Source organism: Petromyzon marinus, chromosome 41 (genome assembly GCF_048934315.1).
Source record: "Petromyzon marinus isolate PM22_M1 ecotype Great Lakes invasive population chromosome 41, UKy_Petmar_22M1.pri1.0, whole genome shotgun sequence".
NCBI lineage: Eukaryota > Metazoa > Chordata > Hyperoartia > Petromyzontiformes > Petromyzontidae > Petromyzon > Petromyzon marinus.
The window spans coordinates 4,194,920-4,218,795 of NC_133707.1; the positions used below are offsets into that span (position 1 = coordinate 4,194,920).

The following is a 23,876-nucleotide window of genomic DNA, read 5'->3' on the forward strand; positions in this document are numbered from 1 at the left end:
ATACTCTCAACGCGTGCTGATGTTGAGCCTTAAGTGTGGAGGGGAAAAACACGCAGGACCCTGAGAAAAATCCCTGCAACCACGGGGGAAAGAGACGTCGCCAACTCCAAATATACAGCAGCAGGCGTCAGGATCAGGATCGAACCCACACGACCTCCTATATACTTGGTGGGGGTCTCCCCCCTCCTTGGGATTACGGGGGACGGGGGGGTCAGTTAGGGGTCAGGGTTGGAGGGTCAGGGTTCGCATGGGCGGGGCGATCCTCACCCTCTTTGCAGTCGTGCTGGTTGGGGTGCAGCGAGTAGCCCTGGCGGCAGCGGCACACGTAGCTCCCCACCGTGTTCACGCACTCGTGCTGGCAGCCGCCGTTATCCTTGGCACACTCGTCCTTGTCTACAGCACACACAGACACACACACAGACACACACACACACACACAGAGACACACACAGACACACACACAGACACACACACACACAGACACACACAGACACACGGACACACAGAGACACACACACAGACAAACACACAGACACACACAGACAAACACAGAGACACACATACACACACAGAGACACACAGACACACACACACAGACACACACACACAGAGACACACAGACACAAATCTTCCCCCTCCCGGAGATGACCTTGACAGCGCCCCCTACCGCCGAGCGGGGTCCCACGCGCGCTCCCCCTCTCTGTGGCCGCGCTGCCCTTGGGCGACAGAGATGAGGATGCGAGGGCGGTGCCAGCACGCTTGGGCTGTGCGGTGGACACGGAGGCAGTGCAGTCCACTCAAGCTATGCGCCCGTGTGTGTGTAGTGGGAAGCGGTAGTGGAGCGGTTAACGCTATGAACCCGGCGACGCGGATTCGATTCCCGCTCACGGCCAACAACCAATGACGATTATCTGAACCGGTCCTGGGCCTCCCCTAGGTCGACTCGGCCTCAATGAGTACCTGGTGCGGTGTGTATACATCGTCACTGAGGAGGCAAAGGCGGTCGGGCATGGTGCTGGTCACCCACCCCCTCATGTGCCATTCCAGCCTTACATAGGTGCTCGCTATCAGCGCTTGCCCCCACAGTCTTAAGGCTAAACGGGGGATCTTTATCTTTGTGTGCACGTGTGCGGTCAACAAAGGCAAATACAAAGATTCCCCCGTATAGCCTTGACAGACTTGGGGCAAGTGCTGTTAGCGAGCAGCACCTATGAAGGCCGGCACTGGGACACAGGAAGGGGTGGGTGGACAGCTCCACGCCCGGCCGCCTTTGTCTCACCAGTGGCGATGTTTAAACACCCCCCCCCCAACTGTAAGACACCCGTGTCTCACATTGAGCAAGGACGTTGTTGTAAGAGCCTTGGGAACAAGAGACGATGATGGAATTCCCAAGTGGAGCGATGCGAGCCAAGTAGCAGATGGTGGACGAGGTGAGTGGGTGGACGAGGTGAGTGGTGGACGAGGTGAGTGGGTGGACATGGTGAGTGAGTGTAGACGGTGAGGGTCGCTGCAAACGAGGTGTGAGGGTGGGTGGGTGTAGATGAGGTAAGGGTGGGTGTGGACGAGATGAGTGAGAGAGGTGAGTGAGTATGTGGGGTGGATGGTTGAGGTGAGTGGGTGGATGAGGTGAGCGAGGTAGGTGGTGTGGGTGGATTAGGTGAGAGGGAGGTGGCGAGGTCATGTAGCCGGCATGCCCAGCCACTGCATGCCTAAACAGGTTTTGTTCGGCCGAATAGAGGGAACTGAACAGACGCGCCACGGGCTAGAGAAGAGATTGAGTGATGCAGTACAGGTGGATGTGGAGCTGAGTGGACTAACCGATGACTGGTACCAGCGGTGTCAAAATTGGCCTCTGTGGAGGAGGCTCGTGAAGGACGCTGCTGGGCAGTTGGAGGCAATCGCCCTCCAGCAACAACGGAGGGCAGAGGAGCAACTCTCGACAAATAAGTGGAGTGCCAGGTGGCTAAAGCACAGCAGGTTGACACAGTAGGGGGCACAGGTGGTGCATCAGCCAGTCATCTCAGTCGACCCGTGACACCTGGGTCTGTCCCGTGACCTCCTGCTAGCGGGCGTTCGACACTTCACGTGGCGTTAACGTGCACATCGCCTGGCACAAGCGCCATAGTGACGTCACCGCCACTTAGTGGCGAATGGAGTTTGTTGTTAAGTGAGGTGAGAATCGACGAGTGGATGGGTGAGTGAGCGGATGAGTGCGCGCGTCTGACCAGAGAAGAAGTAGGCCTTGAAGCCCTGCTTGGACATGGAGTTGTCCGAGTGGAAGACGACGCGGAGGCTGTTGGACTGCGAGGTGATGACCGAGGGGACTTCGCTGCCGCAGAACTTCCCGTGGAGCTTCGAGTCTGCCGACAGGCCACTGCGCACCTCCACGTAGTCGTACTTGCACACCTGGCGCACGCGCGAGCGAGTGGTTAGCGAGGCCCGCGTCGTGAACACGGTGGAATCCCCGCTTCCATTCGCCCAAACCGATCCAATATCAGTGACGAAACAATTGAACGGGTCCTGTGCACCCTCCCTCCCCCCTAGGTCGACTCAGCCCTATGCAGCGTGCATGTGCGTTGAACTTCTTTCGCACCGTACCTAGCCAACCGTGCTAATCGTAGCGTTAACCACACTACTCCCTCGTGCGCTGAGCCAGCCATCATTGGTGCTACTGGCTACCAGCACTTGCCCCCAACAGCCTGTTAAAGGCTACATGCTGGATCTTCGCGTGCGTGCGTGCGTGCGGCACGGCTCACGTCGTTGCCCTCCAGGTGGAAGGCCTCGAAGCTGAGCGAGATGCGGTACTGTGTGGGCGCCACGATCTGCCACACACAGTGCTTGCTGGGCGGGTACTCGCGTGGCCACGCTGGGCTCGTCAGCGTCCCGTTGGCCTTCGTCAGCAGCCCCCCGCACGCCGCTGCACCGTGCACGGTGGGGGGCAGGGGGGGTGGGGGGGGGCAGGGGGGGTGGGGGGGGGCACGGGGATGGGGGACCCACTCGGTTAGTAGCGGAGCGTGGCAGCCATCGCCATGGCGATGGTGCAGAGGGAGCCCGGGTGATGGCGAGCCCGGGTGATGGGGAGCCCGGGTGATGGCGAGCCCTGGTGATGGCGAGCCCTGGTGATGGCGAGCCCGGGTGATGGGGAGCCCGGGTGATGGGGAGCCCGGGTGATGGGGAGCCCGGGTGATGGCGAGCCCTGGTGATGGCGAGCCCTGGTGATGGCGAGCCCGGGTGATGGCGAGCCCGGGTGATGGCGAGCCCGGGTGATGGCGAGCCCTGGTGATGGCGAGCCCTGGTGATGGCGAGCCCTGGTGATGGCGAGCCCGGGTGATGGCGAGCCCGGGTGAGGGCGAGCCCGGGTGATGGGGAGCCCGGGTGATGGGGAGCCCGGGTGATGGGGAGCCCGGGTGATGGGGAGCCCGGGTGATGGGGAGCCCGGGTGATGGGGAGCCCGGGTGATGGCGAGCCCGGGTGATGGCGAGCCCGGGTGATGGCGAGCCCGGGTGATGGCGAGCCCGGGTGATGGCGAGCCCGGGTGATGGCGAGCCCGGGTGATGGCGAGCCCGGGTGATGGCGAGCCCGGGTGATGGCGAGCCCGGGTGATGGCGAGCCCGGGTGATGGCGAGCCCGGGTGATGGCGAGCCCGGGTGATGGCGAGCCCGGGTGATGGCGAGCCCGGGTGATGGCGAGCCCGGGTGATGGCGAGCCCGGGTGATGGGCGTCATAGTCATGGGTGTGGATGATGAAGTTGCCATCGCGATTATTGCCAGGGCGATGGGAACTTGGGTATGCTTGCCATGGTCACGGGAGATGGATGCCAGTATACCATGGTGATGGGTGCAGAGGGTATGGATTCCCATGGTGATGCTTTCTATGATGATGGGGATTCCCATGGCGATTGTTTCCATGGTGATTGGTTTCAATGGTCATGGTTCGCATGGCGATAGGTGATGGGTGTCAGGATACTTTCCGATCCAGTTGCGTGGCATTAGCGTCGCATCTTATGGCGCCAATATTAATTCGCACGAAGTTAAATTCCAGTTAAGTTATGTTCGCATTAGTCGCACACATTGACGTTAATTGTACGATTGTGATATCAAAATGTTAATTGGCATTATAAAAAAAAACGCGGAAACACACGACGTAGCATTAATACATTAGAACCGACGATAATTAGACATTTGGAACAGGGAGGAAGAGGAAGGAACAGTGGGAAGGAGGAGGAGGGTTGAGCGGTTTGGGGGGCAGGGGTTGGGGGAATTGTGATGGAGGAGGGAGCAGGAGGGATGGAGGAGAGAGCTCAGAGAGAGGAGAGAGGGACGGGAGTGGGACACAGGAAGAGTGAGCGGGCACGCACTGGGTGCGGTGCAGGTGGCGGTGCAGGTGGTGGTACAGGTGGTGGTGCAGGTGGTGGTGCAGGTGGTGCAGGTGGCGTGTGGTGGGTTGCTGGGTGGCGGTGCAGGTGGTGGTGCAGGTGGTGGTGCAGGTGGTGCAGGTGGCGTGTGGTGGGTTGCTGGGTGCTGGGTGGCGGTGCAGGTGGTGGTGCAGGTGGTGGTGCAGGTGGCGGTGCAGGTGGCGGTGCAGGTGGCGGTGCAGGTGGCGGTGCAGGTGGTGGTGCAGGTGGTGCAGGTGGCGGTGCAGGTGGCGGTGCAGGTGGTGGTGCAGTTGGTGCAGGTGGCGGTGCAGGTGGTGGTGCAGGTGGTGCAGGTGGTGCAGGTGGTGCAGGTGGTGCAGGTGGCGGTGCAGGTGGTGGTGCAGGTGGTGCAGGTGGCGGTGCAGGTGGTGCAGGTGGCGTGTGGTGGGTTGCTGGGTGGCGGTGCAGGTGGTGATGCAGGTGGTGCAGGTGGCGTGTGGTGGGTTGCTGGGTGGCGGCGCTGCATGGGTGGCGGGGCCCGTGTACCGTGGCAAGTCCTCTTGTCGGGTGCCAGCTCGTACCCGGGGTCACAGGCGCACGTGAAGCTGCCCAAGGAGTTGATGCAGCGCTGCTCGCAGCCACCACGATCGGAGCGCAAGCACTCGTCCGTCTCTACAACAGGAGCAGCAGCACAACGCGCCGTCACGCCACCGGCGTCACACCACAGCCGTCACACTCACCACGGCACGCGACCGTCGGCGTCACATCATCGGCGTCGCACTCACCGCCGTCACACTCACCGCTGTCTCGCCACCGTCGTCATGCCATCGGCGTCACACCACAGCCGTCACACTCACCACGGCACGCGACCGCCGTCACACTCACCACGGCACGCCACGTCATTACAATCACCGCGCCACTCTCCATCACGCCCACCACTACACCGCCACTCACCGTTACACTCCACATCCACACCGGACACCTCCATTAGTTCCCTTCTGAGGTTTAGCGACTGATAACAAGAGCGGGGGTTGGCTAGCGGGAGTGTGTTAGAGCCAGGGCTGGTACTTGCGGCTGGTTTGTAAGGGTTCAGGGAAAGGCGAGTATTGGTGGCCGGCTGGCTCGTTGGTTAGGACGAGAGGCTGGCTGGGTGGTTCGGGGTAGCCGCTGGTGATTGGCCGTCCTGGTTAGTACTCGCGAGTGGTCGGCCGGTTGGGGTTAGGGGTAGGCCTCCTACAAGTGGGCGATTGGCTCGCTCGTCGGCGCTCGAGTTTGGGTGAGTGTTTTCCTTCGGCTGTCATGCTCCTCCCCGCAAGCCCTCTCGCCCCCCCTCTTCACGCAGCGACACGAGCCACAGCGATACGGCGCGTCTCCCTCTCCCGCCTCGTTCCCCGAATCCTCCGCGGCCACCGGCGCCAACCGCTCACCCTTGAAGAAGGAGGCGGAGAAGCCGGCCTTGTTGATGGTCCCGTCGGAGACGAACTTCATCCACAGCTTGTTGCTGCTCGAGCGCACGTCGCTCGGCCTGTCGTAGCCGCAGTAGCGCCCCACCAGCTTGCTGCTCTCCGAGTCGCCGTCGCGGATCTCGAGGAAGTCATACGCGCACGTGTCGTGGCGCTCCACCTGCACGCACGCACGTACGGTGAGATTGTTTCGCGCCGTACGTAGCCGACCGTGCTCAACGGAGGTGCGGGCTGTGGGGAGGTGGGTGGGGGGGGGGAGAAGGGCAACGAGTCAGACACAAAAAGCAGTTTTTAAGAAGTGAGTTTTCGTAATATCGGAAGAAAGAACGTTCCAGACGGCCGCAGAAGCGCGTCCGAAAGCGCGCGACGGGGCGACCACCGTCTTTGGCTAGCCAAAAGCCGCTGCTGCGAGGATGACCAAAGCTCACGTGATAGTTTATGTTCCTTGACGAGGTCACCTGCGAGCGGGTGGGGCACGGTGGCAGCAGGTGTCACGCGACGGCGGGGGAGCGCAGCAGCTAGGGAGCACGGGAACACGGAAGCATGGGAGCTAGGGAGCATGGGAATTCGGGAACTTGGAAGCATGGGAGCATGGGAGACTGGGAGTAATGGGAACTGAGAGGACCGGTGCGACGTGGGGTGGGGGTCCTCACCTCGAAGGACTGGAAGGTGAGGCCCACGGAGTGGCCCTGGGGCACCACGATCTTCCACACGCACTCCTTGGAGGGGCGGTAGTCGTCGGGGTAGTTGGGCGACTGGATGGTGCCCGAGTCCCTGTGCAGCTCCCCGCCGCAGATCGCTGGCGGGGCGAGGGACATCACTCGGGGGGGTGAACACCACGGGGGTTGTGCCCCCGTCTCACCGAGCGAGATCAAAACGAAACCAAAGCTGCACTCGCGCGGTCGGTGTTCTCGCCATGCCTACGGCGCGGCGCTATCGCCAAGGGAGGCGCCGCTGCCGCTGCCGCCGCCGCCGCCGCCGCTGCCGCATGCCACGGGTGGGCGGAGTCTGCGGTGGTTTTCCGGGAAGGGGGGGCGACGACTTGCCATGCGGTTTTTTTCTTTATTCCGCGAGATCTTCTGCGAATAACTTGCAGGGCGTGGGGCTGGTTCTGACCGTGACGCCAGCAAACAACAGCCCACTCTTTCCGCTCTGTTTGACAATGACTTCTGGGCTGTGTGGCTGGTGGTGGTGCCGCTGCTAGTTCTGCTGCTAGTCGCGATTGTAGTGGTGCTGCTGGTGGTGCCAGGGGTGATGATCCTGGTGCTAGTACTGGCTACTGGTGTTGCTGGAGTAGCTGGTGGACTCTGACGGAGGAGGGGGGAGGGGGGGCGGCACGCTCACCCTCGTAGGTGCCGTAGAAGCCGCGGCCCACCCAGTTGCTGCTGCTGCGGAACTCGATCCAGAGGCGGCTGTCGGAGGAGACGAGCGAGCCGGGCACACGGTCCCCACAGAACTTCCCTGCAGGGCACGGGGGGCAGGGGAGCAGTACCACGGTTAGGGGATAGGGGTTAGAGGATGAGCGTTAATGGATTAGCATTACAGGGATTAAGGTTGGAGAATGGGGTTAAGGGATAGCGTTACGGAATTAGGGTTAGTAGTTAGGGGAACATTCCAATTCCACGACTATAGACTTTTTGTGTTTTACCACTGAGCTGCGTAGCTTTTTTTTGAAGAAGCGACCTTGAAATCACAGATGACAGCTGAACAAAGTGGCTTCGCATCATGTGGACATTTATAGCAGCCAAACACATGCTGATGTTGATGCTAAATGATGGAAGGGAAAAACCGGAGGACCCAGAGAAAAATCCACGCGACCGCTGGGCAGAGAGAGAGAGAGACACCGCAAACCGCAAATATACAGCAGGTGTGAGGGTCGGGATCGAACCCACGACCTTCTGTACACCAGGCGAGGTATTTTCTTTGGGGGGTTAGGGTAAGGGGATGGGGAGGTGGTGGTGATGATGCTGGGAGATGTTGGAGGGGAAGGGGGGGTGGGGAGGGAGGGTGGGGAAGGGGGGGTGATGCTGGGAGATGTTTGGGGGAAGGGGGGTGGGGAGAGGGGTGGGGTGGGGAGGGGGGCGGGGAGGGGGGCACGTACCCAGGAGCGGCGCCTGCTTCCAGAATCCGTCGCGCACCTCCACGTAGTCATACCAGCAGTGGCGGCTCCGGTAGAGGTCGAGCGCCGTGAGGTTGAGCACGATCTGCGGGCAGCGCGGTCAGCACGGATCACCCGCTGGAGCCCCAACACTGCAGCCATATCACTAACACTGTATCCCTATACCCCCAACACGAGCCCTGCCATTAACCTAGGGAGGAATCCGGTGATGACACGTTGGAATTGTCGACATATCACACGAGAGGAGTTGAGTGATGATCTACGGAATTGATGACGTGGAAGACGTGTAGATGTGGAGGAGTGATGAAGTGGAGGAGTGGTAATGTGGAGGAGGTGAGAACGTTGAGGAGGTGATGACGTGGAACAGTGACGATGTGGAGGAGCTGATATTGTGGAGGAGGTCATTGTGTAGGAGGTGATATTGTGGAGGAGGTGACGATGCGGAGGTGATAATGTGGAGGAGGTGACGATGTGGAGAAGCGGTGTCACCTTCTCGCCGGGGGTGACGGAGATCCTCCAGATGCAGTGTGAGTAGGACGGGTACCCGTTGGGGTAACCGGGGGACGACAGGTTCCCGGTCATGTCCTGCAGCGTCTCCCCGCACGCTGCGCACACAGCGACAGAGAGAGAGAGGTGGGGGTGGGGCGAGTCACGGGGAGGCACAGCCAGTCACAGTCACACACAGTCATACGGTGGCGCCTGCCGTTGGTGGCGCCTGGCATTGTTGGTGGTGCCTGGCGTTGTTGGTGGTGCCTGCCGTTGTTGGTGGTGCCTGGCGTTGTTGGTGGTGCCTGGCGTTGTTGGTGGTGCCTGCCGTTGTTGGTGGTGCCTGGCGTTGTTGGTGGTGCCTGCCGTTGTTGGTGGTGCCTGGCGTTGTTGGTGGTGCCTGGAATTGTTGGTGGTGCCTGGCGTTGTTGGTGGTGCCTGGCGTTGTTGGTGGTGCCTGGCGTTGTTGGTGGTGCCTGGCGTTGTTGGTGGTGCCTGGCGTTGTTGTTGGTGGTGCCTGGCGTTGTTGTTGGTGGTGCCTGGCGTTGTTGGTGGTGCCTGGCGTTGTTGGTGGTGCCTGGAGTTGTTGGTGGTGCCTGGCATTGGTGGTGGTGCCTGGCGTTGTTGGTGGTGCCTGGCGTTGTTGGTGGTGCCTGGCGTTGTTGGTGGTGCCTGGCGTTGTTGGTGGTGCCTGGCGTTGTTGGTGGTGCCTGGCATTGTTGGTGGTGCCTGGCATTGTTGTTGTTTGTGCCTGGCGTTGTTGGTGGTGCCTGGCGTTGTTGGTGGTGCCTGACATTGTTGGTGGTGCCTGGAATTGTTGGTGGTGCCTGGAATTGTTGGTGGTGCCTGGAATTGTTGGTGGTGCCTGGCGTTGTTGGTGGTGCCTGGAATTGTTGGTGGTGCCTGGTGTTGTTGGTGGTGCCTGGCGTTGTTGGTGGTGCCTGGCGTTGTTGTTGGTGCTTGGCATTGTTCTTGGTGCCTGGCGTTGTTGGTGGTGCCTGGCGTTGTTGGTGGTGCCTGGCGTTGTTGGTGGTGCCTGGAATTGTTGGTGGTGCCTGGTATTGTCGGTGGTGCCTGGAATTGTTGGTGGTGCCTGGCATTGTTGGTGGTGCCTGGAATTGTTGGTGGCGCCTGGAATTGTCGGTGGTGCCTGGTATTGTCGGTGGTGCCTGGAATTGTTGGTGGTGCCTGGTATTGTTGGTGGTGCCTGGAATTGTTGGTGGTGCCTGGCATTGTTGGTGGTGCCTGGAATTGTTGGTGGCGCCTGGAATTGTCGGTGGTGCCTGGTATTGTCGGTGGTGCCTGGAATTGTTGGTGGTGCCTGGTATTGTCGGTGGTGCCTGGCATTGCTGGTGGTGCCTGGCGTTGTTGGTGGTGCCTGGCGTACCCACGTGTGGGGGAACGTTCTTTTCTGGCATCCTTTGGGCTCTCACATTCCAGGTTTCCCAAAACCGTGTGGTTGGCAGCTGGGGGAGGATGGGGGCGGGGTAGGGGGGGATGGGGGCGGGTTGGAGGGGGGGGGCTGGGGGGTGAGCTGCACCGAAGGGAGATGCCAATCCGCGCCAGAACGGCGAAGCTTCAACAGCGTTGGTGAGGGAAGGGGGGGGGGGGGGCGTTTGCTGTAAGCGGCTGCCACCACGACACGAGCACTCTGCTCGTCACTCACAGAGTTTCCACACGTGCACAAATACAAAGATCCCCCGTATAGCCGTTACAGACTGTGGGGGCAAGTGCTGTTAGCGAGGAGCACCTATGAAGGCCGGCACGGCACACGAGGGGGTCGGTGGCCAGCACCACGCCCGCCGCCTTTGACTCTCGAGTGCCGATGTTAACTACACAGCGCACTACAGACTCGCGTGAGGCTGAGTCGACCTAGGGGAGGCCCAATACCGGTTCAGATGATCGTCCCCGGTGTTGGTGTGTAAAACATCAACACTGGGGAGACAAGAACGGTCTGGCATGGGTGGTGTTGGTCACACCACCAACTCACAGGTCTGCCCTGCTGCCAGCCCTTCACACGAGCCTCTTCATTTGCTTGTTGGCACAGGCTGTGTAGGCTACCTGGAGGACCTTCGTCTGTGTGGGCACGTGTCTGTTCGTGTGTGCGTACCCAGACAAGGCCGATGAGTCAGACGACTTCTATAACCTCCTGTCCCAGGTGCTAGCTAAAGTGGCCCCCCGGGACAGAGTCACCCTCCTGTTGGGTGACTTTAATATGCCCGAGTGGGTCATGACACAGACACTTGGGCCGGAGTCATTGGAAGGCATGGGCCAGGCCGGGCCGGGCCAGCTCAATAACAAGGGTAGCAGGCTGCCAGACTGCCGTGCAGCCCATGGGCTTGTAATTACCAACGCGCTGTTCCGGCATCAGCGCAGCCACACAACATCATGGATTCATGCCTGGCGCAAGCAATAATATCTGCTGGATTACACGGTGATGGAATAGCGGACGCGGGCCCCCGCGTCCTCGACACACCGAGGAGCTCTTCTGCCCACTGACCATCGGCTTGCCACGTGGCCATGGGAGTGCACGTGGCCTTGGGAGTGCACGTGGCCTGGCACAAGCGCCGTGGTGACATCACCGCCACTTAGTGCCGAAAGGCAGTTGCTGTTATTGTTGTTGTTGCTGCTGTTGTTATTGTTGCTGTTGTGCATACCCAGGCAGCGGTAGAGCTTGTTGGCCTGCGCGATGTCCCCTTTACTGAGCCGCGTTCTTTGACCGATGGCCGGGCGCACTCCGGTCTCGTCCTTGCGAGGCAGAATCGTGTCCAGGAACATGCCCCTGCCAAACACACACATACCACAGAGACAGAGATCCCACAAAGACGATGATCCCACAAACAATGATCCTACAAAGACGATGATCCCACACGATGACCCCCCCCCCCCACCATCCGTGAAGCCTCGAAAAGGCTGCTGAGACATGTGGGCCATGCACATGGAGATGCGGAGACACTTTGAGACAGAGACACGGAGACACGCGTGGACATGCAGAGTCACACGCAAACAAGCACACAATCAAAAGACCAAGGTCCCTTACATAGCCTTTGACAACGCTGTTGAGACAAGTGCTGTCAATAGCCAACACCACGCCCGGCCGCATTTGTCTCCCCGTCATTGCTGATGTTTACGCACTGCGACAGGTAGTCATTTCAAAGCTGAAGTTGACCTTAGCGAGGGCCAGGACCGGTTCAGATACTCTATTGGCCACTGTTGTTGGGTTGTCGGCAGAATTCGAACGTTGGTCGCCGGGTTCGTAGCGCAGGGCGCTAACCACTGTGCCATACACAAACACACGTACACCACACTTACGCGCAAACACACGTACACCACACTTACACACAAACACACGTACACCACACTTGCGTGCAAACACACGTACACCACACTTACACACAAACACACGTACACCACACTTACACACAAACACACGTACACCACCACACTTACACGCAAACACACGTACACCACACTTACACACAAACACACGTACACCACACTTGCGTGCAAACACACGTACACCACACTTGCGTGCAAACACACGTACACCACACTTACACACAAACACACGTACACCAGACTTACACACAAACACACGTACACCAGACTTACACACAAAGACACGTACACCACACTTACACGCAAACACACGTACACCACACTTACGCACAAACACACGTACACCACACTTACGCACAAACACACCAAACCCACATGTTCTTCGCAGGCCCGGTTACGTTCTTGAAATTCGCCGCAATCGGCAAATCCGCGATCCGCAAACTCGAAGCGCAAATGGGAAAACTCGAGGGTCTGGTTCACGATGAGTAGCACGACGCCCACCCCTCTCCCCGTTTGTTTTGACGTTACCCTACTTTAACTCCGAACGTGAAACGCGAAGTAAAATACGACTCCTATTTGCGCGGTAAACGTTGAGAGTCGGTGGGAGTCAAACAAAATATAGCACAGCAGCAACAACAAAGGAGTAAAGGAAAAGATTGCGGGCTGCCTGAACCTTCCTCCCTCTGCCTACTTCACTGTGACCCTGGGAGCACCATGTGACCCGGGCTGGGTTTGCGTGGGACACAAGATGGAGACGAGACGACACCGCGTGTATTTCCTCCGCGGCGGCAGCAGCAGCATCATCATCGCGAGCAGTGCAGTGCAGTTTGGGGGTCACTGCAACAGCACTTCTCTACGATGCGTACTTACAGGAATCCCGCGGGCAATCGCAAATGGTCGAGGCGCCCACACGGGGCAGGGGGCTCGATGGGCGAACTTTAGCTCATTAAATTCGGCGCGAACGGTCGTATCCGCGACGGATGGGGAGAAGGCGCGACGGGCGAGGCATCTGCAACATGCCACGGATTGGCTACACCAGGCTGGGTGCACCTTCAGCCCTCGCGAAGTGGGACCGCGTGCAGTGTGGAAGGCTCCCTGGCAGGAAGGAGGCCACAGTGTGTGTGTGTGTGGCGTGAGCGGTGTGTGTGGTTCAGTGGCTGTGGCATGCGAGGCAGTTCTAGTGGGCTGTGTGTGTGGTGTGTGCGGTTATGGTGTGTCCGTGATGGACGTGGTGGACGCAGTGTGTGGTGGACGCAGTGCGGTGTGTGGTTTGGACATGGTGGGCGTGGTGTGTGGTTGGCGCGGTGTGTGGTGGACGCGGTGTGGTATACGTGGTGGATGCGGTGGACGTGCTGGGCGAGGTTGACACTGACCGGGAGAAGGTGTTGCGTGAGTAGTGCATGATGCTGTCAAAGTCGTACGGCTCGTCCAGAGAGTCCACCTCTCCCGGCTCCATCTTCAGGAAATTCTCCTCCTGACCTGTGACCCCACCATGACAACACGGAGACATTCCTAACGAGGTGACCATGATGATGATGATTACAATGACTTACAATGAAGCTTGTTGCACAAATGATGATGATGATGATCTGGGTGATAGCGATAATTACTCTGACCATGACGACGACGTCGACGAGGGGGAATGCAAAGATAACAGCGCTGACAATGCTAACGACACACAGATGATGGTGGTGGTGGTGATGATGATGTTGACGATGTTGTCCAGGCTGGATCTTTTCCCACACATTACCGGCGTGACCATCATGCCAACAGTAACGATTGTGATGATCATGGTCATGACGATGATGCCAATGATGGCAATGATCATGATGATGATGACGGGGGTGAGTGATGGCGGTGACTATGGCCCACCAGGTCAGATGTTCACCAACACAATACCGATTGTGTCCACACGATCTATGATGTTGATAGTAATGTTGATGACGACGACGAGGATGACGATGACAATAACAACGACAATGACGAAAATGATGACGACGGTGGCAACGATGATGATGACGACGCCCATGATGGTGGCGAAGACAATAACGACGATGACAACGACTATGATGCTGATGACGATAACAATGACTGACATTAACAATGACTATGATGTTAACAATGACTATGACGATGACAATGACTATGACAACGACTACGATGATGACGATGACAATGACTATAAGATGGATTCTGGCTTACCAATCATTTGAAGGATTTGATAAACCATTTCGGGTCTTAATTGATTGTTCACGCTTACGGTGGCATTCAGACAGCATACATTAATTTTTCGTCTCCCCCCTCCTGTTTTACGAACATAGATGGACTCGTCCATCTAAACAAACTGTCAAATCGCTATCCGTGGCGCTAACGTTTAAAAATAAATTAATAAATACTAACTGCCACTTCTTTCAAATGTTCTTGCCGTTGGTTTTCACACCTGATGATGACTGCTTGTGTTGCAGTCGAAACGTCGTGGGAATTTTTTTAAATATATATTTTATTATTTTATTGTTTTTATTATTCAACGTGACTTTACCAAAAGAACCAAGAATATAAAAATTACTGATGTTAACAATGACTATGACGATGACAATGACTATGATGATGATAACAACGACTATGATGCTGATGACGATAACAATGAGTGACGTTAACAATGACTATTATGTTAACAATGACTATGATGATGACTATGACTACGACGACAACGACTACGATGATAACAACGATAACAATGATGCTAATGACGCCGACGACGGCCCACCGGGCTGGATGTTCTCGCGTACGATGCCCACGTGGTGGTCCCGGTCGGGCCGCGTGTGCTCGTGCCAGAAGCCGATCACGTGGCCCAGCTCATGCACCACGATGCCGAACTTGTCACAGTTCTTCCCGATGGAGATGGCCTGCGGCCCATCGCCCATGCGGCCCACAAACGAGCAACAGCTGTGGACGGACACACCCCCCCCCCCCCCACACACACACTCCGGCCGGTTAACTCACCCACCGCTAGTTGCTAACCACGGTTAACTGAAAGACTTTGCTGTTTTTTTCCTGGATTTTTCTGTTGCGCGTAGTCACTTTAAGACGTTTTCTTGTTCATGCTTTTGTTTTGTTGCGGTTGCGCCCGAGTCAAGAGCCGCATGGCTCACGGGGTTATACCTCCTAATGAATGAAACTGAAACTGAACTAGCCACCACCAACTCGCCACGGTGGCCAGCCACGGTTAACTCACCGCAGTGACCGACCACAATTGAGCTAGCCGTGGTTAACTCGCCGCGGTGTCTGACCACAGTTAACTAGCCAAAGTTACTAACCACAGCTAAATAAATTTTGATTTGAAGCTTTCGTGACTGCAGGGAGTCATATTCTTGGTCCTTTCGGTGAAGTCACGTATTTTTATTATTTTATTGTTTCCCTTCTACGTGACTTTACCGAAAGAATCAAGAATACACAGCCAACTAACCACAGCTAACTAACCACAGCTAACTAATCACAGCTAACTCATCACAGCTAACTCACTACACCTGTCATGCGCGCGCACAAGGAATTGTGGGCAATCGCTCTCCGCGCCTCCGTTATTCTCGTCAGCAACTGCGAGAGAATTGGGGAGGGGGCCTTGGGGGGGTGATTGGCGCTGCTGTGGTGCTGGGAAGGAGGTGGGAGTGGTGACAATGTGGCTCTAATAAAATGAGAGCCACCGGGGGGGGCTTCACCCGCTAGGCCCCTCCTCCTCCTCACAAGCCATCTCGTTCCATTCCGGCCCTCTGCCCGCACGTTACACAATCCACGCCCCCCCCCCCCCTCCAGCTGAGGCTGCCCCTCGCTGGTCACGTGACCACGCCGGTCGGTTTTGTCATCGTTCCATCACCACTGCCGCCACCGGCACCACCACCACCATCAACACCATCATCACCATCGCCATCACTACCGCCACAATCACCACAGCTACCACCACTGCCACCACCATTGCCATCACCACCGCCACTGCCAACACCATCGCCACAACCACCATTGCCACCGATTGCCGCCACCACCACCATCCCATGACGTCATCGGTTTTGTCACTGGCCAGGGCGGACCAAGCGAGTGGCTCGCAATCGCGAGGTCACAAGTTCAACTCATGGTTGGTGGGGGGGGGGTTGACTCATCATCCCTACCTACATCTATAGAGAGGCGAGCCCAAATGCATCGACACTCTCTTGAGGTCCCATCCCGTCATCAATAGGTTATGTGTTGTCATCAATAGGTCCCGTGACGTCATCGCTCGGTCCCGTGACGTCATCGCTCGGTCTCGTCACGTCAGCGCTCAGTCCCGTCACGTCAGCGCTTAGTCCCGTGACGTCATCGCTCGGTCCCGTGACGTCATCGCTCGGTCCCGTGACGTCATCGCTCGGTCCCGCGACGTCATCGCTCGGTCGCATCGCGTCGTCGCGCAGTCCCACCCGCACGGCCGGTAGGTGAAGACGATGTAGCTCTCCTCTTCACTGCGTTCCACGAAGGTGACGCACGTGAAGCGCTCCCAGTGCCGCATCGCCTGCTTGAACATCGCGCGCTGGCTCCCTGCACATGCGCACAGAGACAAAGATCCCCCGTGTAGCCTACGCAGACTGTCGGTGCAAGTGCTGTTAGTGAGCAGCACCCGTGAAGCCCGGCAAGGCACACGAGGGGGTGGGTGGCCAACACCACGCCCGGCCACCTTTATGTCTGCCAAGTGCCGATGTTCGCACACACTGCACCAGAGACTAATTTGAGGCTGAGTCGACCTAGGGGAGGTCCAGGACGGTTCCCGATAAACATCACTGGTGTTTGCCACGAGCGGGAATCGAACTCTGAATTGAACAGGATGTTCGTAGCGCAGCGCGCTAACCGCTACGATTACCGCTGCCCACACACACACACATACATGTGGTCACAGACTAAAGACTGCCAGTTTATGTTCTTGCAGTTGCATAATGACTTGTCCCTACATCTCACTGCACTACCGCCCCCATTGACACATGACACGCTGACTCACACCCCGTGTCACACACCCTTACAAAGACAAAGATCCACCAGGTAGCCTTTAACAGGCTGTTGGGACGGCAAGTGCTGCTGCTCGGGGAAAGTCCTGGGACACGCGTGCTTAAAAGGCAGAGCTCCGCACGGATAGATTCACGAATCCATCGCTGCGCCCGCTCCGGCTGCCTGCCACAGGAGCGCCGGCCCAGCGGACCCAAGCGGGCTCGGCTCTCCAGGCCTGGCGGCGCATGGGTACCGAGAGGGCCTCCGCAGTCGGACGCCGACGGACGCCGGCGGTACCACAGGGTCCCCCCTCCCCTTCCCCGCTCCTCACCACCACCCCCCTCCCGCCCCCCGCCTCCTGCTCACCGGTGAAGTTTCCGCCGATGACGTAGGGGATGACGCCGCCGGGCCAGATCCTCTCGGGCCGCGCCGTGGCCGCTCTCCTTGGCCGCGCGCTCCCCTCGGGCCTCCTCCTCGTGCTGCTGCTGCCCGGCCGGACGTCTGCAGCGACCGCAGCGGAGACAGAGAGAGAGAGAGAGCACAACTTGGTGGAACCGCAGGGAAGAGCAAATCGGTGCGACCATAGTAGAGAGGAACTCGGAAATAACCCATGCATGCGAAGGAGCAAACACTCGATCCCGTACAGATGGAACAGGCAGGGTTCACATTTTTGCTGGCAGAGCCTGGGGTATGGGCTCCTCCTCCTCGATGCCCACGGGAAGAAAGTTTCCCAACATCTCTGTGGTGATCCACCAACCCTCGCTGCTGCCTCCACAGTGCTGGTTGCACAGTGCCGATTGCAGGCGTGTAAATGACGAAGCAATGTCCATGCACGGAATGTGAATGACCGAGTAACAGAGAAACGCAAAAAGTCCTGGCAAATCCGAAGTGTGACTTTACCGAAAGAACCAAGAATATGAATCACTGCAGTCACGAAAGCTTTAAATCAAAATTCAAATCCGAAGTGTTTAAATCGCAGACTCATCCCGACGACACACAGGTGCCGTGGGAAGGTCGATGGAGTGTGATGGAGCTAGCGAGCGACGGAGCTAGCGAGTAACGGAGCTACAGTGAGGGAAAAACGTATTTGATCCCCTGCTGATTTTGTACGTTTGCCCACTGACAAAGAAATGATCAGTCTATAATTTTAATGGTAGGTTTATTTGAACAGTGAGAGACAGAATAACAACACAAAACCAGGAAAACGCACGTCAAAAATGTTATAAATTGATTTGCATTTTAATAAGGGAAATAAGTATTTGACCCCACTGCAAAACATGACTTAGTACTTGATGGCAAAACCCTTGTTGGCAATCACAGAGGTCAGACTTTCTTGTAGCTGGCCACCAGGTTTGCACACATCTCAGGAGGGATTTTGTCCCACTCCTCTTTGCAGATCTTCTCCAAGTCATTAAGGTTTCGAGGCTGACGTTTGGCAACTCGAACCATCAGCTCCCTCCACAAATTTTCTATGGGATTAAGGTCTGGAGACTGGCTAGGCCACTCCAGGACCTTAATGTGCTTCTTCTTGAGCCACTCCTTTGTTGCCTTAGCCGTGTGTTTTGGGTCATTGCCATGCTAGAATACCCATCCACGACCCATTTTCAATGCCCTGGCTGAGGAAAGGAGGTTCTCACCCAAGATTTGACGGTACATGGCCCCGACCATTGTCCCTTTGATGCGGTGAAGTTGTCCTGTCCCCTTAGCAGAAAAACACCCCCAAAGCATGTGTTCCACCTCCATGTTTGACGGTGGGGATGGTGTTCTTGGGGTCATAAGCAGCATTCCTCCTCCTCCAAACACGGAGAGTTGAGTTGATGCCAAAGAGCTCCATTTTGGTCTCATCTGACCTCAACACTTTCACCCAGTTGTCCTCTGAATCATTCAGATGTTCATTGGCAAACTTCAGACGGGCATGTATATGTGCTTTCTTGAGCAGGGGGACCTTGCGGGCGCTGCAGGATTTCAGTCCTTCACGGCATAGTGTGTTACCAATTGTTTTCTTGGTGACTATGGTCCCAACTGCCTTGAGATCATTGACAATATCCTCCCGTGTAGTTCTGGGCTGATTCCTCACCGTTCTCATGATCATTGCAACTCCACGAGGTGAGATCTTGCATAAAGCCCCAGGCCGAGGGAGATTGACAGTTCTTTTGTGTTTCTTCCATTTGAGAATAATCGCACCAACTGTTGTCACCTTCTCACCAAGCTGCTTGGCAATGGTCTTTTAGCCCATTCCAGCCTTGTGTAGGTCTACAATCTTGTCCCTGACATCCTTGGAGAGCTCTTTGGTCTTGGCCATGGTGGAGAGTTTGGAATCTGATTGATTGCTTCTGTGGACAGGTGCCTTTTATACAGGTAATAAGCTGAGATTAGGAGCACTCCCTTTAAGAGTGTGCTCCTAATCTCAGCTCGTTACCTGTATAAAAGACACATGGGAGCCAGAAATCTTTCTGATTTAGAGGGGGCCAAATACTTATTTCCCTCATTAAAATTCACATCAATTTATAACATTTTTGACATGCGTTTTTCTGGATTTTTTTGTTGTTATTCTGTCTCTCACTGTTCAAATAAACCTACCATTAAAATGATAGACTGATCATTTCTTTGTCAGTGGGCAAACGTACAAAATCAGCAGGGGATCAAATACTTTTTCCCCTCACTGTAGCGAGTGACGGAGCTAGCGAGCGACGGAGCTAGCGAGCGACGGAGCTAGCGAGCGACGGAGCTAGCGAGCGACGGAGCTCGAGAGCGACGGAGCTCGAGAGCGACGGAGCTAGCGAGCGACGGAGCTAGCGAGCGACGGAGCTAGCGAGCGACGGAGCTAGCGAGCGACGGAGCTAGCGAGCGACGGAGCTAGCGAGCGACGGAGCTCGAGAGTGACGGAGCTCGAGAGTGACGGAGCTCGAGAGCGACGGAGCTAGCGAGCGACGGAGCTAGCGAGCGACGGAGCTAGCGAGCGACGGAGCTAGCGAGTGACGGAGCTAGCGAGGGACGGAGCGAGCAACTTAAGAGGGCCACGGACCATCACCGTGCCGTGGCTGAGCACGAATGAGAGAGTGAGACAGCGCACGTCAAGACTCGGAGCCCGATCGCCCACACCGGGGCCCCGCGTGAGATGAGAGTCAGGGCCCACTCCCACAGCCCAAGGCGGACCCCTCCACCCCACCTCACATCCCGCATGACGAATGGTTTCCTGGTCAGGCTATAACAATAATCATCATACACGGCGAGAGCAGCGGCAGCAGCGTCGGAGCGCAGATCATTTCCTCGCTACCGCGGCTTTGAATCACGTCAACGGCCACGCCGCCGCTCGGGCGAACAGGGCGTGCGGCGAGGGGGGAGACTACGGCGGCCGGGGCATGGTGCCAGTGGGGGGGGCCGAGACCAGGCGGAGGACGAGGGGTCCCCGCGTCATCGCGGTCCAGCTGACAGATAACAACTCCAGGGGGTTGGGGGTGGTTGTTTATTTGAGAGAGGGGATTAAGCTCCGTCCGGAATGAACGCAGCTGCCTGGCAGGGGCGGGGGTAAGGACTCTGTTTGTTTGGGGAATTTGATTTCTAGCCGCTGCAGTTTGAAACCAGCCTCCCCCGTCTGTGTGCGAGTGTGTGTGGAGTGTGCCGTGGTGTAGCGGTTAGCGCGCTGCGCTACGAACCCGGCGTCCCGAGTTCGATTCCCGCTTACGACTGTTATCTGAACCGGTCCTGGGCCTCCTCTAGGTCGACTCAGCCTAAAATCAGTACCTAGTGCGGTGGGTAAACATCGCCACTGGGGAGACAAAGGCGGCCGGGCGTGGCGCTGTCCACCCACCCCCTCGTGTGCCGTGCTGGCCTTCATAGGTGCTACTTGCTAACAGCACTTGCCCCAACGGTATGTTTAAGGGGGATCTTTGTCTTTGTTACTAGGAGCTCCTATTAAAATTCAGCCCGACACATGAATGGGTGGTGTGGCTGGCACCACCCCCGGCAGCGTTTGTCTCGCAAATGTCCGAAGTAATATCGATGGCTCATTTTCCAAATTTGGTAATCACGTTCAGTCCTCGCTTAACACGCAGTTTTTACTCAAACACGGTTTTCGATGGGGTCGGGAGGGTGATGGATTCATGGAATTATTTTCGCTGTAACGTGGTTCTTTCTTTCGGAATAACACTTTTTGGACAACGCACAACGCGCACCCGTTAGAACGCGTGCCCCGTTAGAACGCAGAGGGCGCGGCGTTATGCTTTCGCTTCACGCAGCCCTTATCAGGAACGCATCTACCGCCGCCCCACCCCTCCCACGATAAATAATGATGAAACACAAATCCTTACACCGCTAGAGTTGAGCTCGCGATGCGCGCTACCAATTAGTAGCCTGGCCCGAGGCTTGCGTCGGGACGCCAGATATTGCTGAACGCTCTGGAAACCCACACACCCGCCCAACGCCGAGTGTCTAAATATAAACAGGCAGCAGCAGCAGCAGCAGCAACAGGTCCTGGCAGCTGGCGCGCGCAAGTAAACATGGTGTGTTTATTCCTGGTGAGGCTCAGCAGGGCCCTGGCGAGGGAGCAGCAGGTGTCCAAAGTGGCGACCACGCATCGATTAGGGGGGGGGGGGGCGAAGTGAAGGGGTGGGGGGGGGGCAAGCCATGGGAGCGAGCGATGCGAGGCAGCGAGTGATAGAGCGAGGGAGTGATGGCGTGATGATGGTAGGCGCTGGGGTAAGTTAGCCAGGGAGTGGTGGAGTCGGGGGAGTGGTGGATTCATGGAATGATGGAGTGAGAGAATGATGGCAGGCCACTGGCAGTCCCTGGTGGCCTCTAGTGTGGCCCCTGACAGTACACAAATGGTGAAAACACTTCCCCCCCCCATCATTATTGTGATGCTGTCAACCCCCCAATGGTTTCAAATGTGTGAAGGCCCACACATTGATGATGTCTTGTAGGGGAACACGTCTTATAGGGGAAAACATTAGTACAGAACAGTGAAGTAGGTGATGGAGTAACATAGGCCAGGGAGTGATGGAGTCGGGGGGGGGGGGAGTGATGGAGTCGGGGGGGGGGGGGGTGATGGAGTCGGGGGGGGGGGTGATGGAGTCGGGAGGGTGGGGGGGAGTGATGGAGTCGGGGGGGGGAGTGATGGAGTTGGGGGGGGGGGAGTGATGGAGTCGGGGGGAGTGATGGAGTCGGGGGGGGAGTGATGGAGTCGGGGGGAGTGATGGAGTCGGGGGGGGGGGTGATGGAGTCGGGGGGGGGGGGGATGGAGTCGGGGGGGGGAGGAGTGAGGGGGGGGTGAGAGGGGAGGAGGAGTACAGAGTCAGTGTCGCGCTCCCTGCCGAGACTGAGAGATGTGCGTGGAGGTCCTCTCACTGGGAGCTCGCTGGAGCCGACCGGATGGGATTCCATCAGCCTCGAGCCAAACACAGCTCTCAAACAGCCATTCCGCCCACCCTCCTCCCATCGCGTCTCCTCTGTGCGTGTGTGTTCGTGTGTTCCGCTGCGTCTATGAACGCGTGTATGTGTGGCGGGGGGGGGGGGGGGGTTTGCGCGCCGCGCTGGGCCTCCCCTAGGTCGACTCCGCCTAAAATGAGGACCTGGTGCGGTGTGTAAACATCGCCACTGGGGAGACACTTAAGGCGAAACGGGGGAATCTTTTTTTTCTACATTTACGAGAGTTCGCGTGATGAAGTACGCAGAGTCATTGTGTGTTTATGTGTCCGAGTTTGTTGCGTGCGAATGATTGAGTGTGTGTGTGTGTCAGTGCGAGTGTGTGTGTGTATCAGTGCGAGTCCGTGAGTGCGTTAAGAGTCCTCGTTTAATTGCTCATGAGCGCACGTGCCGTAGCGCGGCCTTCGTCGGTGCTACTTCGCTAACAGCACTTGCCCCAACAGTCTGTTGAGGCTACACGGGGAACGTTTGCCTTTGGAGGGCGTCAGCGTGGCGCTTTGGGGGCTGCGGTGACCGCGTGTTCGATCCCCGCTCGCGGCCAACATCGCTGATGACTAGCGCCAACCCCCTCCTCCGCCCCCCCCCCTAGGTCGACTCGGCCTCAAATTTAGGACCACGAGGGAGGCAAAAGATGACGAGGCGTGGGCCGTCGTCAGTGCGTGCCGGCGACAACACTTGCCCCCTACAGCCTCTTCAACGGCAACGCGGGGTGGGGGGCATGGGGGGGTGGGGGGCATGGGGGGTGTGGGGGGGTGGGGGGGATGGGGTGGCATGGGGGGGTTGTAGGGGGGTTGGGGGGATGGGGATGGGTGGGGGCATGTGGAGCGAATTAATCTCCGCAAAAATGGAAACCACATGGGGGTCTCGCGTGCGACCGCTTTGAAGGCCATCTTGGAGCGGCCGGATGGGGGCCGTGCCGGGATGATGAGTTTGGGGGGGGGGGGGTGCGCACGACGAGACAAGGAAGCGTCTCTCTGTCCACGCGTCTCTCCGCTGTCAACGCCTCTCTCTGTCCGCGCGTCGTGAGACAGCGGCAAGGATGATTCATGGGTCCATGGGCCAAGGAAGGGGGTCCCGGGTCGGTACCACTCGGGGTGGCAAAGGCTGCTCGTGTCCACCACGAGCAGTGTCCACCACGGGCAGTGTCCACCACGAGCAGTGTCCACCACGGGGAGTGTCCACCACGGGCAGTGTCCACCACGAGCAGCAAGCGTATTGTTATTGTTGTCTGCTTTGTGTGACAACGTTCCCATTTGGTGTCTTATCTCTTGGTGGTGGATCATCACATTCATCATCAGCAGCCGCGGTCAATCCACTGAAGGTCTCTCTCCATTGCCATCATCACTCCGTCTCCTTGGTCGACGTGCTCTTGTTGCCAAATTAATAGGTTTTTTTTTAAAGGAATCCTCTATTTTTGTTAGCGTCTGCCATCTTCGTTCGTACCAATAATCATTTTTGAGTGGGGGGGCGGGGTGCAAATGACTCATTGTGCACTAGGAGTGGCAGATGAGGATGGCTGTGGAGGAGTTGTGTATCCGAGGAGGCCAGCTGTGGGTTCCCGTCTGGATGACTTCGACCTACGGGGGACTTTTTGCCAATTCCTCGCGACGTTGGGGAGACGAGGCCACGGGGTTATTGTTTTACGTCGAGCTGGGACGGAGCGTGGCGACTCGCAGAGACTGGTGGC

The 23,876-nt window shown here is 57.6% G+C and overlaps 1 protein-coding gene across 1 annotated transcript in view; it reads right to left on the reverse strand.

The window, feature by feature from the left end:
• Nucleotides 1-23,876, reverse strand: part of LOC116951018 (dorsal-ventral patterning tolloid-like protein 1) — a 52,819-nt gene that overhangs the window by 5,112 nt on the left and 23,831 nt on the right. The window contains exons 4-17 of the mRNA XM_032969286.2: nucleotides 17,132-17,266; nucleotides 16,207-16,324; nucleotides 14,529-14,707; nucleotides 13,135-13,240; nucleotides 11,080-11,204; nucleotides 8,426-8,541; nucleotides 7,919-8,021; nucleotides 7,162-7,278; nucleotides 6,471-6,616; nucleotides 5,782-5,977; nucleotides 4,901-5,026; nucleotides 2,757-2,917; nucleotides 2,226-2,406; nucleotides 268-393 (exon numbers count right to left, since the gene is read on the reverse strand). Coding sequence (XP_032825177.2) covers nucleotides 268-393; nucleotides 2,226-2,406; nucleotides 2,757-2,917; nucleotides 4,901-5,026; nucleotides 5,782-5,977; nucleotides 6,471-6,616; nucleotides 7,162-7,278; nucleotides 7,919-8,021; nucleotides 8,426-8,541; nucleotides 11,080-11,204; nucleotides 13,135-13,240; nucleotides 14,529-14,707; nucleotides 16,207-16,324; nucleotides 17,132-17,266 — 1,935 coding nt within the window. The remainder of the gene's footprint in view (nucleotides 1-267; nucleotides 394-2,225; nucleotides 2,407-2,756; nucleotides 2,918-4,900; nucleotides 5,027-5,781; nucleotides 5,978-6,470; nucleotides 6,617-7,161; nucleotides 7,279-7,918; nucleotides 8,022-8,425; nucleotides 8,542-11,079; nucleotides 11,205-13,134; nucleotides 13,241-14,528; nucleotides 14,708-16,206; nucleotides 16,325-17,131; nucleotides 17,267-23,876) is intronic.